Consider the following 14436-nt stretch of genomic DNA (forward strand, 5'->3'; position numbering starts at 1 on the left):
GTTTGGTAGGCTTAAAATTTGACTTTTCTAGCAAATTGACTGGCCTTCTGGAAACTGACTAAAAGAATTATAGTCACAGAACACTCTAACAATCAGAATATAACTCTTAAGCTCATTAGTGAATTCTCTTCCTCCAGTCCAGACTAGAGTCTTTCTTCTCTTGACCTTAAGATTATAGGCCAGGTATTTGTAGAATGGCCTACAGTTTGGTGTTGTTTCATGTTTTATCATGATTAGATTCAGTTCAGTAATTTCTGGAAGGAATATCACAGAAATGATGCCATCTTTGCCTTGTGCGTGATAATGGAAGACGTTAGTTTAATTTGGGGGAAGATACTATTAGACTATGTAAAATTATGTTCTTGTCCATTTTTTACCCACTCTTTGCAGCGTCCAGTAGTGATTTTCTACTGTACTTACTGGTTGAAATTCTACTGTAAGGAAGAGCTTTCCCTTTTCCATTTAGTCATTTATTCATTATTTCAGGATGTACTCATGGATTCCTATTTTTTCATAAGTTATAATCTGCTACTATTATTAAATTATTTTAATGCCAGATTATTCCAGATTTAGTCAGTAGGAGGCCCTTTAGGATGATTTTGTGTGCTTTTGATGTGATCCCTTAATTTTTCATCACTTTCTTATATTCTGGTGCAACAGAATGTCCCACGTTCATTTTATAATTCCCCTGCTATAGCCCTCAAGTGAACCTTTCTGGTTTCTTTTAGTAAAGTATCTTGAAATTAACATTGCCTTCCTCATCCATCCATCCATTTCTTCCTCCCTGCCTCCCTCTCTCTCTCCCTTTCTTCCTACCTCCCTTTCGCCCTCCCTCTCTCCCTTCCTCCCGCCCTCCCTTCCTTCTTCCTTCCTTTTTGTGCTTTGTCTAGGCAAAGAAAAAAACACAATCATATCAGAACATCGTAGAAATTTGATAGAACCTTTGCATGTAAACTTTTCCTCATCCTCTTGTCTTGCCTTTTCAGTATCTATTTGGTTTGATTATGTGTTAGTCTTTGGAATCTGAGTTTCACAATGTATCCCTGCTTTGGTTTAGCCTCTTTTGTTTCCTGTCTTGGTACTTGATTTGTACCTAGCCCTGACCTTGCTTCTACTCTCCGTTCTTGGCTGTAAAATTTAACTTATGTTTTCTTTTCACCCATTTTTTTTATATAATTTTTAAAAATTTATTTATTTTCAGCATAACAGTATCATTATTTTTTCACCACACCCAGTGCTCCATGCAATCCGTGCCCTCTATAATACCCACCACCTGGTACCCCGACCTCCCACCCACCCCCGCCACTTTAAACCCCTCAGATTGTTTTTCAGAGATCATAGTCTCTCATGATTCGCCTCCCCCTCCAATTTACCCGAACCCCCTTCTCTCTAACTTCCCATGTACTCCATGCTTTTTGTTATGCTCCACAAATAAGTGAAACCATATGATAATTGACTCTCTCTGCTTGCTTATTTCACTCAGCATAATCTCTTCCAGTCCCGTTTATGTTGCTACAAAAGTTGGGTATTCGTCCTTTCTGATGGAGGCATAATACTCCATAGTGTATATGGACCACATCTTTCTTATCCATTTGTCCATTGAAGGGCATCTTGGTTCTTTCCAAGTTTGGCGACCGTGGCCATTGCTGCTATAAACATTGGGGTACAGATGGCCCTTCTTTTCACGACATCTGTATCTTTGGGGTAAATACCCAGGAGTGCAATGGCAGGGTCATAGGAAAGTTCTATTTTTAATTTCTTGAGGAATCTCCACACTGTTCTCCAAAGAGGCTGCACCAACTTGCATTTCCACCAACAGTGTAAGAGGGTTCCCCTTTCTCCACATCCTCTCCAACACATGTTGTTTCCTGTCTTGCTAATTTTGGCCATTCTAACTGGTGTAAGGTGATATCTCAATGTAGTTTTAATTTGAATCTCCCTGATGGCTAGTGATGATGAACATTTTTTCATGTGTCTGATAGCCATTTGTATGTCTTTATTGGAGAAGTGTCTGTCCATATCTTCTGCCCATTTCTTGATATGATTGTCTGTTTTGTGTGTGTTGAGTTTGAGGAGTTCATTATAGATCCTGGATATCAACCTTTTATCTGTACTATCATTTGCAAATATCTTCTCCCATTTCGTGGGTTGCCTCTTTGTTTTGTTGACTGTTTCCTTTGCTGTGCAGAAGCTTTTGATTTTGATGAAGTCCCAAAAGTTCATCTTTGCTTTTGTTTCCTTTGCCTTGGAAACATATCTTGAAAGAAGTTGCTGTGGCTGATATCGAAGAGATTACTGCCTATGTTCTCCTCTAGGATTCTGATGGATTCCTGTCTCACATTGAGGCCTTTTATCCATTTTGAGTTTATCTTTGTGTACGGTGTAAGAGAATGGTCAAGTTTCATGCTTCTACATATAGTTGCCCAGTTTTCCCAGCACCATTTATTGAAGAGACTGTCTTTTTTCTGCTGTATATTTTTTCCTTTTTTGTCAAAGATTATTTGACCATAGACTTGAGGGTCCATATTTGGGCTCTCTACTCTGTTCCATTGGTCTATGTGTCTGCTTTTATGCCAGTACCATGCTGTCTTGGTGATCACAGCTTTGTAGTAAAGCTTGAAATCAGGTAACGTGATGCCCCCAGTTTTATTTTTGTTTTTCACCATTTCCTTAGTGATTCGGGGTCTCTTCTGGTTCCAAACAAATTTTAGGATTATTTGCTCCAGCTCTTTGACGAATACTGGTGGAATTTTGATCGGAATAACATTAAAAGTATAGATTGCTCTAGGCAGTATAGATACTTTAACAATGTTATTCTTCCAATCCAAGAGCATGGAATTGTCTTCCATCTTTTTGTGTCTTCTTCAATTTCTTTCACGAGTGTTCTGTAGTTCCTCGAGTACAGATCCTTTACCTAAGCAACCTAGATGAAATGGATGCATTCCTGGAAAACTATAAACTCCCAAAATTGAATCAGGAAGAAATTGACAACCTGAATAGAGCAATATTTAGTAACGAGATTGAAGCGGTGATCAAAAACCTCCCAAAAAACAAGAGCCCAGGACCTGATGGGTTCCCCGGGGAATTCTACCAAACTTTCAAAGAAGAAATAACACCTATTCTCCTGAAGCTGTTTCAAAAAATTGAAGCAGAAGGAAAACTTTCTGACTCTTTCTATGAAGCCAGCATTACCCTGATCCCCAAACCAGGCAAAGACCCTACCAAAAAGGAGAATTTCAGACCAATATCACTGATGAATATGGATGCTAAGATTCTCAACAAGATCCTAGCCAACAGGATCCAACAGCACATTAAAAAGATTATCCACCATAACCAGGTGGGATTCATCCCTGGGCTACAAGGATGGTTCAACATTTGTAAATCAATCAATGTGATAAAACAAATCAATAAGAGAAGAGAGAAGACCCACATGGTCCTCTCAATTGATGCAGAAAAAGCATTTGACAAAATCCAGCATCCGTTCCTGATTAAAACGCTTCAAAGTATAGGGACAGAGGGAACATTCCTGAACTTCATCAAATCTATCTATGAAAGACCCACAGCAAATATCATCCTCAATGGGAAAAAGCTTGCGTTCTTCCCGTTGAGATCAGGCACACGACAAGGATGCCCACTCTCACCACTCTTGTTCAACATAGTATTAGAAGTGCTAGCAACAGCAATCATACAACAAAGGGAAATAAAAGGTATCCAAATTGGTAATGAAGAAGTCAAACTCTCTCTCTTTGCAGATGACATGATTCTTTATATGGAAAACCCAAAAAACTCCACCCCTAAACTACTAGAACTCATACAGCAATTCAGCAACGTGGCAGGATACAAAGTCAATGTACAGAAATAAGTGGCTTTCTTATACACTAACAATGAAAATACAGACAGGGACATTAGAGAATCGATTTCATTTACTATAGCACCAAGAACCATAAGATACCTGGGAATAAACCTAACCAAAGAGGTAAAGGATCTTTTCACCCATATTTAACTTTAAACTACCTCTCAGATTCAACCCCATTCCTCTAGTCCCAGGTAATATTCTGAAAGAATCTTGGTCTGCAAGCCTAAGATGAAGACACTTGCTACAACGATAAAGCCTTTACTGGGGATTCTGTTTGTGTTTCATTGTGTGGTAGTCCTGTACTCAAATGGATGAGGGCAAGGATAATTATTTTTTTCCTTGCAGAAGAGAAAGTAAGGTATCTGGATGCAGCATAAAGAAATTGGATATGAGGGGCGCCTGGGTGGCTCTGTGGGTTAAGCCGCTGCCTTCAGCTCAGGTCATGATCTCAGGGTCCTGGGATCGAGCCCCGCATTGGGCTCTCTGCTTGGCGGGGAGCCTGCTTCCTCCTCTCTCTCTCTCTCTGCCTACTTGTGATCTCTCTCTGTCAAATAAATAAATAAAATCTTAAAAAAAAAAAAGAAATTGAAAAATAAAAAAGAAATCTGACTCTCCAAACAGAACCAAGTATCAAGGAAGGCTAATGGAACACCAAGACTGCACTTTGTAACATTCTTAAATATAGTAAGATCATCTGTGTTATACTGTTCAGCTGAATTCATTATCACATATGTGGTATGGGAAATCCTACAGAGAACAGGATGCTAGAAGAAGCATAAGGCATATGTATTAAAAGAAAGCACATCTTAGAAAGATTATCCTATCTTTGTTCAGACTGGAAGGCAAGAATCCTCAGCTGATTTCAATGAATTATGGGATTAAACAGCTTGGGTGAGTTATAGCCATATGTGCCAAACATAAAAACTAAATAACCAATGATAACAAGCTCCAAGAAGATGATTACAATTGTCTCTCCTTATAGCAAGAAGGCTGATATGACAGGAAACAAAAAGAGCTTTTCCTTAATCACTTTTATTCCAGCCTATGAGCTAATGGATAAGAAAGTATGTAAATATGTTAAACGTTCTTCATTCTGGTTACTTCTTTGTTTTACTGTAGTTAAATAGATAATTGCAGAGTAGTCTGTGAGTCATACAAGAAAAAGTCTCATGATTTAAGAGTCATACTTTCTTAATTTAATTCAAGTCATGTACAAGGAAATCCATTTCTCCATCACTCACCATATTCACAATTACAGTGAATTTTGGTCATTTCAAAAAAATGAAATCTTCCTGTTTTGAAAAAAGATTTGCCACTTCTGAGGATGAGGATATTCAAAATAAATTCCTCAGATGCTTGAAGGCACATCTCAAACAGGAATTCAAAGGATCTTCTGAGGAAATAACACCATCATTGAAATAAATATGCCATATTGGATTGTCTTTGCTTGGAAGAAGATGAAATATCTTCAGTATATGAGATTTAAGAGTGTGTTTAAACAATCCTATTTATTTTGGATTCCCTTGATCACACTTTTTGACATTTGAAGAACTAATTGATATTCTAGAATCATCATCACAGAAGCCAGATCTAATCCTTATGGAGTATAGGTTGAACCAAAAGAGAAAGATTGGACAGAGTAGGGACTGTCTCAGACAGTTGATTTTGTTTGTTTGTTTCAATGTGTCCTAAAGTCAAAGTACTGAAATACAGTTCCTTTTAATTGAGTTTCTAGCTAGTTGAATCTGAACCAGTTTAATCAATAATATTCACTAAGTAGGTATTATTATTGCTTTTTAGTCAATGGGCAGAGTTCTTCCTTTTGCCATTTGGGTTGTTATTAACTTACTTGGATTTACCCCAATCCTCTCAGACCCACTACCCCTGACCCCAGTCTGAAGTAGAGGAGTATTGTAATAATTCAGCAAGGATATTTGAAATGAGAGTAGTGAATGAAACTTTAGGTTCTTATTTCATAGGTGTCATTTCTTAGGTCTGGTGTTCCTAGTGGATCTGAAGCCATTGACATCACCTGAGAGCTTGTTAGAAATGCAGAGATCCAGGTCTGACTCCTAACCTTTATCACAATTTAAATTTAACAAGATCCTTGATCCTTCAAATTAATGTGTACATTAGGGTTTGAAAAACACTTATCTGTGTATTTGACAATAATTTGTAAGCTATTTCAAAAAACAATTGTGAGGTCAAAATGGGTATGCCTTCAAGACTTTGAGGAGTTTATTTTGAATCCATTTTCAGAGGTGGCAAAACATTTTTATTTGCAGGAGGAACGTGCAAAATAAAAATTGCAAGCAGTTGTGATCGAATCAAGTCATATAGAAACATAATTTAAATAATATACAAATTTTCTCGAGTCCTAAGTACGAGGAGATTTGATTTTATTCAATGATTTTTATTTGATCTTTAAATAGAGAGAGGGAATGCAAATAAACTAAAATTAGTGAGCATTCCTTGTGGGCTTACTAAGTGTAAAGAATGAGGCCAGATAGTAGACAATAATGTGGCTGGCTATGACATCATATTCATTTCTAAGGGCCTTGCCTGGTACTTAAAAATTACTTACTGAATTGAATGTTGAATTGGGGATAGGTGGGTGAACAACTACTACTAATATAAGGTAGAATGATAAATAACTATTAAATAGATCTCAGCAGTACTTTGGGGCATTGCCCACCTCCTCCCACAACTACCCCCACCAACATTTTTCCTTTTTGATGGCAGCTGCTTGGTGTTCTTACTCTCACCCACATTTCACCCAATTGAACTTAGTTTTAGTAAGGATGGTTTCTGTGCTGATGACAATTCATATTTAGATCTCTGACTTCAAATATTCTTTTTAAGAAAGGGTTGATAGTAGAAGTGGGCAGTTAAGGAGAAGTAGGATTTCTGTTGTGTTAGAAGGTCATTTGTGCCTAAGGAATTATGGGCAAGAGATGACAAGGGCCTCAAGTTTGGTACTGGGAATATATAGGAAGGGTTGGTGGTGGGGGTACAAGAAGGTATTGAAAAGACGCTTCAAAAGTGCCAAACAAATATAGATGAGGCATTAAAAAATATGTCTGACTAACCAGAAGTAAAATTTGACATTGGTTGTAGAATTATCTTCAAATTTAAATAATCTTTGACTTAATTAAGGTTTCCTTTTTCCTCTGTAGTGGTTGATTAGGTAGGAATGGTGAGTAGACAAAGGAGTAAAATAGACTGTAAGCATATCAGGTTTGGGGGTTATAAGTTAATTAATATTTTCAAATTTAATATTAAAGTACTATCCATTGGGTTTTCCTGAATATGATTCAGTCACTGCTATCATTAAGTTTCAAAGTATAGCTTGTTAATATGTATCCTTAACATGAATATGATAAATATGCTTCCATTCCTGGATAATTTATATACCTAATATTTAAAAATTTGGCAACTTGTAAATCCTGCTTATGAAACAATGTTTACATCCTTAACACTGATGCAAAGAAAAAGCATCTTGAAATTTGACTCTGCAGAAATTGTTTCACATACAGTTCATTATTCTTTAGAGACTATGTAGCTGTAGAAATCTTTACAGGGATTCTTTTTTCTTTTATGTTTAATTAATACTTGCAGAGAATGGTTTTGGATTCTACTTTTTAAAAATTCTCTATTTATGACTTTTATTAACCCAGTTAGCACCCTGTAATCCTTACTATATTCAGATATCTGAGGATTTATATATGTATGGTTTTTTACCTTCTTTTTCTTTTTATTATTGAAATATGTTAAATATGTTTGACATGTTATTTTAGTTTAAGGTGCACAATGTAGTGATGCAACAATTCCATACATTACTCAATGCTCAACACAATAAATATAGTCACTGTAGAATGTTATTACAATATTATCAACTATATTTCCTACCCAACTCCCTCCCTTCTGGCAAGCACCAGTTCTCTATATTTATCAGTTTGTTTCTCTTTTTTATTTGCTTTGTTTTTGAGATTCCACATATAAGTGAAATAATATAGTATACGTCTTTCACTGACTTATTTCACTTAGTATAATACACTCTGGGTCTATCCATGTTGTCAAAAATGGAATGACATCATTCTTCTTTACGGCTGAGCAATATCCCATTCTTCTTTACAGCTGAGCAATTATATATTATGCCAAATTTTCTTTATCCATTCATCTATTGATGGACACCTGAGTTGCTTTCATACCTTGCCTATTGAAAAAAATGCCACAGTGAACACAAAGATACTTTGGATATTAATCCATTTTGGATATATCATTTGCAAATATCTTCTCTCATTCAGTAGGTAGTCTTTCCATTTTGTTGATGGTTTTCTTTACTATGCAAACCCTTTTTATTTTGGTAATCCCAGTAGTTTATGTTGCTTTTGCTTCCTTTTCCTGATGAGAAATATCTATAAGTATGTTGCTAAGGCCAATGTCCAAGAATTTACTGCCTATGTTTTTTTAAAAGTTTCATGGCTTTAGGTCTTAAAGTTTGGCTCTTGAATCCATTTTGGGTTTAGGTTTGTGTATGGTATTAAGAAAGTGGTCCAGTTTCATTCTTTTGCATGTAGCTGTCCAGTTTTCCCAACACCGTTTGTTGATCAGACTATCAGACTATCTTTTTCCCCATTGCATATCCCTGCATATCCCATTGTCATATGTTAATTGACCGCTTAAGTGTGTATTTGTTTCTAGGTTCTCTATCCTGTTGCATTAACCTATGTGTCTCTTTTCGTGCCAGTACCATACTGTTCTGATTACTATAGCTTTGTAATATATCTTGAAATTTGAGATTGTGATACTCCCAGCTTTTGTTCTTTCTCAAAACATCTTTGGCTGTTTTGGATCGTTTGTGGTTCCATGACAATTTTAGGATTATTTGTTCTTTTTGTCTTCTGTTCTTACAGATTTTCTAAGCATGACTTCACAGCCACCTTATTGCTAGTGGCAGAATAAAGTTATAACTGTGCATAAAATTTGAGGATTTGTAAGTGTTCTTTGTAAATCTTACTAGTTATGAAATACTTAATTTTTTTTTGTTATTTGAAAATACATACAGAAAGGGATGCCTGGGTGGCTCAGTGGGTTAAGCTTCTGCCTTCTGCTCGGGCCATGGTCTCAGGGTCCTGGGATCAAGCTCCACATGGGACTCTCTGCTCAGTGGGGTGTCTGCTTCCCCCCTCCCTCTGCCTGCCTCCTCTCTGCCTACTTGTGATTTCTCTCTCTGTCAAATAAATAAATAAAATCTTAAAAAAATGAAAATACATACAGAAGAATACATATAGATACAATTTATATAAAAATATATAGCACAATAATACAATTAACATTACCAGAATGTTTATTTCTGGAAATAAACATTTCTGGAATCTAGAACTAGAGCACTGCTCTTTGCGTCTACCTATGAGTTCCTCCCTTATCCATTTTCCTGCCTACCCCTTCTGCTGAAGTAATTACCTCTTTCCATGTACTTCTTTGCTTTGATTTATATGTTTCTTCACACATATATGTATGTATGCCTAAAAATATATAGTTTTGTATGTTCGTTAACTTTACAAAAATTTTTATGCTGAGACTTGCTTTTTTTCACTCAATGTTGTTTTCAAGATTTATTCATGTCATTTTATGATACTGTAGTTTATTCATTTTCACTGCCGCATGAATTCCACTTTGAGAACGTACCACATTTATTCATTTTCCTCTAGGATGGACATTGGGTTGTTTCTAATTTTTTGCTATTATGACCTGTGCTATTATGAACATTTTCATTTGTTTCCTGGTGCATATGTGTGAGAGTTCATTTAAGATGTGTATTGGGTAGTAGAAATGCTGGATTTATGAAAAACAAATGTTCAGTTTTACAAGATAAGATTATTTTCTAAAGTGTTTATAGCACTGGGTGTTATATGCAACTAATGAATTGTTGAACACTACATCAAAAACTAAGGATGTACTATCTGCTGGTTAACTGAACATAGTAAAAAAAAAAATAACATGGTTATAGCAATTCCCACTCATTAGGAACAAATAAAAGTTGCTACTGATCCATATCTTTCTCTTTTGTCAGTGATACATGTTTCCTTTATTGTGAAAGGACTATCCATATTTTTCACCCATTTTGTCCCCTTCTGGCTTATATGTCTTTTTATTTTTGATTTGCAAAAGCGTATCTAGATACTGTTTCTTTGCCTATGTGTTATGAAGATGTCTCCTCTAAACTCATGTCATATCTTTTTCACTTTATTGAGGTACAATTGATACATAATAAACTGCACATATGTAAAGTACATGATTTAATATGTTGAAGTATGTATATATTAGTGAAACTGTTAGTACAATCAAGGTAGTAAACATACCACTGCTTTTTAAAGTTTCCTCCTGGCTCTTGGTAATCCCTCCCACTCACCCCTTCCAGCAGTCCTGCCTCCCTGTATTCCTTGGCAACAACTGTTTTTTTTTCCTGTCATTATAGAATTAATTTGCATTTTCCAGAATTTTTATGAGTATTATAAAACACAAACTCACTTTTGTCTGATTTTTTCACTTGATAGAATTTAGAATTATTTTGAGATTCATCCATGTTGTGTATGTCAATAGTTTGTTCCTTTTTATTGCTGAGTAGTATTCTATTTTATGGATATGCCACAAAGTGTTTATTCATTCATTAGTGGACTTTTGGGTTATTTCCTGACTTGACTTTTTGTAGGGTCATATACATTTTCTTTTTTTTTTTAAAGATTTTATTTATTCATTTGACAGACAGAGATCACAAGTATGCAGAGAGGCAGGCAGAGAGAGAGAAGGAAGCAGTCTCCCTGATGAGTGGAAAGCCCGATGTGGGACTCGATCCCAGGACCCCGGGATCATGACCTGAGCCAAAGGCAGAGGCTTTAACTCACTGAGCCACCCAGGCACCCCCATTTTCTTTTTTCTTAGATAATACCTAGAATGTGAGTAGTTGGATTGTACATTAGTTCTATGCTTAACTTTTTAAGGAACTGAAAAAACTGCTGTTTTTCAAAGTGGCTGTATTATTTTTCATTTTTAGTATCAGAGTATGAGAGTTCCAGTTCATTCACATCCCCATCAGTGCTTGGTGTGTTCAATGTTTTTAATTTTAGCCATTCTAATAAATGTGTAGTTGTATCTCATTGTGTTTTTGATTTTTCATTTTCCTAGTGACTATTGATACTGAAATCTTTTCATGTGTTTATTTGCCATCTGTTATTTTCTTCAGTGAAGTGTTCAAATCTTTTGGCCATTTTTCTATTGGAGTGTTTGGTTTTATATTCATTTTTAGAGTTCTTTATATATTCTAGGTACAAGTTTTTTTAAAATCATAAATATGATTTGCAAAGGAACAATTCTATGTTCATAGTTATTTTCCCTCAAAAGTTTGAAGCTATTTTTCTGCTGTTTATATTACATTATTGCTTTTGATAAGTCTGACTAGTCTTTTCTCTTTGACTGCTTTCATGATCTTTGCTTTGTCTTTGGTATTCTGATATTTTATTATATTTTATTATGGTATGCACATAGCTTTTATTTATTCTTTTTCATATAAGTAGTTATGTTCAGTTTCTGAATTCATATTTTCATAAGTTCTAAAAATTTTATATCCTTATCTCTTTAAATATCACTTGTTATTTATTCTGTTTTATCCTTAAACATATCTATTAGAAAAATATTGGACTTTCTTATCTATTCTGTACATAGTCAATTAATACTTTCATATGTTCTATTTCATCTTCTCTCATGTTGAATTCTGATTTTTTTCTTTGGGAATATTTTCCAGTTCTATTTTGTTTAATCTGCTGTTTAACCTAGCCTTTGAATTTTTAACTTTAAATAATTACACATTTTTCTGACATTTTATTATGAACGTTTTCAAACAGCAAAGTTATAAGAATACTACAGTCAGTACCTATACACCTACTGCATAGATTTTATCATTAGCATTTTATTATATTTATTATATGTGATATCAATCCATCCCCTAGCCATCCATTAGTCTATTTTTAAAGAATTGTATTTTTAAATTTTAGAAGTTACATTTGCTTCTTCTCATTTTGCATGTTCACTCTTCCTAGGTTTTGTTATTTGCTTATCTTTGTGAGTATGGCCATCATTTATCCAACACTTTACATAGCTTTTCTTTGTCACATATCAGAAAATTCCAAAACCAACAATAACTGGGCATGTAACCCATTATTTGCTGTTGCTGCTGAATTTCATTTATATTGGCATGCCTTTCTGTTAGTTTGTGATCTTGATTGTGAGCTCTTTTCTTGATCCTCATCTATGAGAATCCTACAGGTTTGAGATTTTCTATAGAAAATATTTTCTTTTGCTGCTGCCAGTAACAAATAGGCAGCCACTGACATAGAATTACTTCATCATTCCTTGAGGATCTTGGCTCAGTGAGGAAGTTTAGGGCCAGCTTCCTTACCTGTACTTACTGATATGAGGGTCTGTATGCTGATAGCAATTCTGCCATAGGTATGTGTCCTCAGAACAAACCCATTCCTTCTGTCTACCAATTAGTATTAATCCAGCCTCCCAGATGATCTGATTTCAGCTCAAGTTGTGTGTGTGTGTGTGTGTGTGTGTGTGTGTGTGTGTGTATGAACATTCTTGGAGATCTAGCCCATCTGCTGCAACACAGTAATGCTTCAGAGTGCTAGTTCATCTGAAGAGCACTTAGCCATAGTATCAGAAGCAGATGTCATCAAAAACACTTTTTTTTTCATACATTAAAAAGTTTTAAAATGTAACTTTGTGTGATAATTTTTAATTCCATCTGCATCCTAAATCTGAAAATAGATTTACAAAAGTAGTCATTTTAGGGGCCCTTTAGGCTGGTTTCTAACAGTGATTGTGTAATACCTTTTATTTATTTATTTATTTATTTATTTATTCATTCATTCATTTGGGATTTTATTTATTTATTTATTTAGAACTAGAGTGCATGCTGGGGGTACGGCCAGAGGAAGAGGGAGAAATAGACTCTCCACCGAGCCCAATATGGAATCCAGTGTGATGGGGGCTCAATCCAGGGCCCTGAAATTATGAACTGAGGTGAATTCAGACACTTAGCTGACTGAGCCACCCAGGCACCCATGTGTAATGCCTTTTAAAAAGGCTATTAGGAGCGCCTGGGTGACTCAGTGGGTTAGGCCACTGCCTTGGGCTCAGGTCATGATCTCCATGTCCCAGATCGAGTCCCACATGGGGCGCTCTGCTCAGCAGGGAGCCTGCTTCCCTTCCTCTCTCTCTGTCTGCCTCTCTGCCTACTTGTGATCTCTCTCTGTCAAATAAATAAATAAAATCTTAAAAAATATAAAAAGGCTATTAAATGGATGCCTATAGGGCTCAGTCAGTTAAGCATCTGACTTCAGCTTAGGTCATGATCCCAGGGTCTTGGGATTGAGTCCCACATCAGGCTCCTTGCTCAGCAGGGAGCCTGCTTCTCCCTCTCCCTTTGCCTGCTGCTCTCCCTGCTTATGCTCTCTTTCTGGCAAACTAATAAATTAAGTCTTAAAAAAAATAAAACAAAAAGGCAATTAAAAATAACTTTTTTAAAAAAATTTTGGAGTAGTTTTAATGCTTACAGAATAGTTGCAAAGAGTATGGAGATTTCCAATGTACCCCAGACTGTTTCTCCTATAGTTAACATTTTATATTTACTGTGGCAACTAATAATAAATATTGATACATTATTACGAAAGTAAGTCCATACTTTTTAGCTAATGTCCTTTTTCTGTTCCAGAATCCCATCAAGAACCTTTAGTGATCACTGACCATTTTACTGTCTCTTTAGTTTTGCTTTTTATAAAAATATTATATAAATGGAATAAAATATGTAGCTTTTTCAGGCTGGATATTTAAACTTAGCATTTAAGATTCATCTGTTTCTACATGGCTTGGTAGGTCATTCCTCCTTACTGCTGAATATGGACTTACTACAGTTTGTTTATTCAATGATTGAAGAACATCTTGGGTGTTTTCAGGTTTTCCAGTCATTAAAAACAATTCTGATGCAGGTAAAAATGCAGTTTTCAAGATTTCCTTATTTTTATTATTTTTGTTTGGGATCATGTGCATGTAGTTATTTAGTAAGCAAAATTTTTCATATATACATATATGCAGAAGCTATTTATGTGATGGTACATGACATTTTGATCCTTCCATTTTTCCACAGATATTCAAGAATTTTATGAGGTGACATTGCTAAATTCTCAAAAAAGTTGTGATCAGAAGATAGAAGAAGCCAATCGAGTTGCACAGAAATGGGAGAAGACATCCCTTCTTGCTCCATGCCATGATAACCTTCAAAAATCTGCAGAGGTATATAGTGAAACATTAAAAAGAACTGAATAATATTACGATTTACATATGCCAGTAAAGTGGTCACAGTCATAGTAGTAGTAATCATTACTGACAGATGGCAACAATAATAATATAAATGAAGTTATGCTGTACTGTATTCAATACTTATATATAAATATCCATATTTTGCCAAGAGATGAAAAGGCATTGGAAGACATGATTCTTTACATTATACAATGTGT

At 35.4% G+C, this 14436-nt stretch overlaps 1 protein-coding gene across 7 annotated transcripts in view; it reads left to right on the forward strand.

Annotated features, from left to right (window-relative positions):
- The window catches only part of DLG2 (discs large MAGUK scaffold protein 2), a gene marked incomplete at its 3' end in the record, with an annotated part of 2041616 nt that overhangs the window by 323760 nt on the left and 1703420 nt on the right, over window positions 1-14436 (forward strand). For all 7 annotated transcript variants that reach the window (XM_082682853.1, XM_082682879.1, XM_082682864.1 and 4 more), the window contains exon 3: window positions 14067-14212. In XM_082682853.1, coding sequence (XP_082538979.1) covers window positions 14067-14212 — 146 coding nt within the window. The remainder of the gene's footprint in view (window positions 1-14066; window positions 14213-14436) is intronic.

The sequence above is a fragment of the Mustela nivalis genome (assembly GCF_964662115.1).
Source record: "Mustela nivalis genome assembly, chromosome: 9".
Taxonomy (NCBI): Eukaryota; Metazoa; Chordata; class Mammalia; order Carnivora; family Mustelidae; genus Mustela; species Mustela nivalis.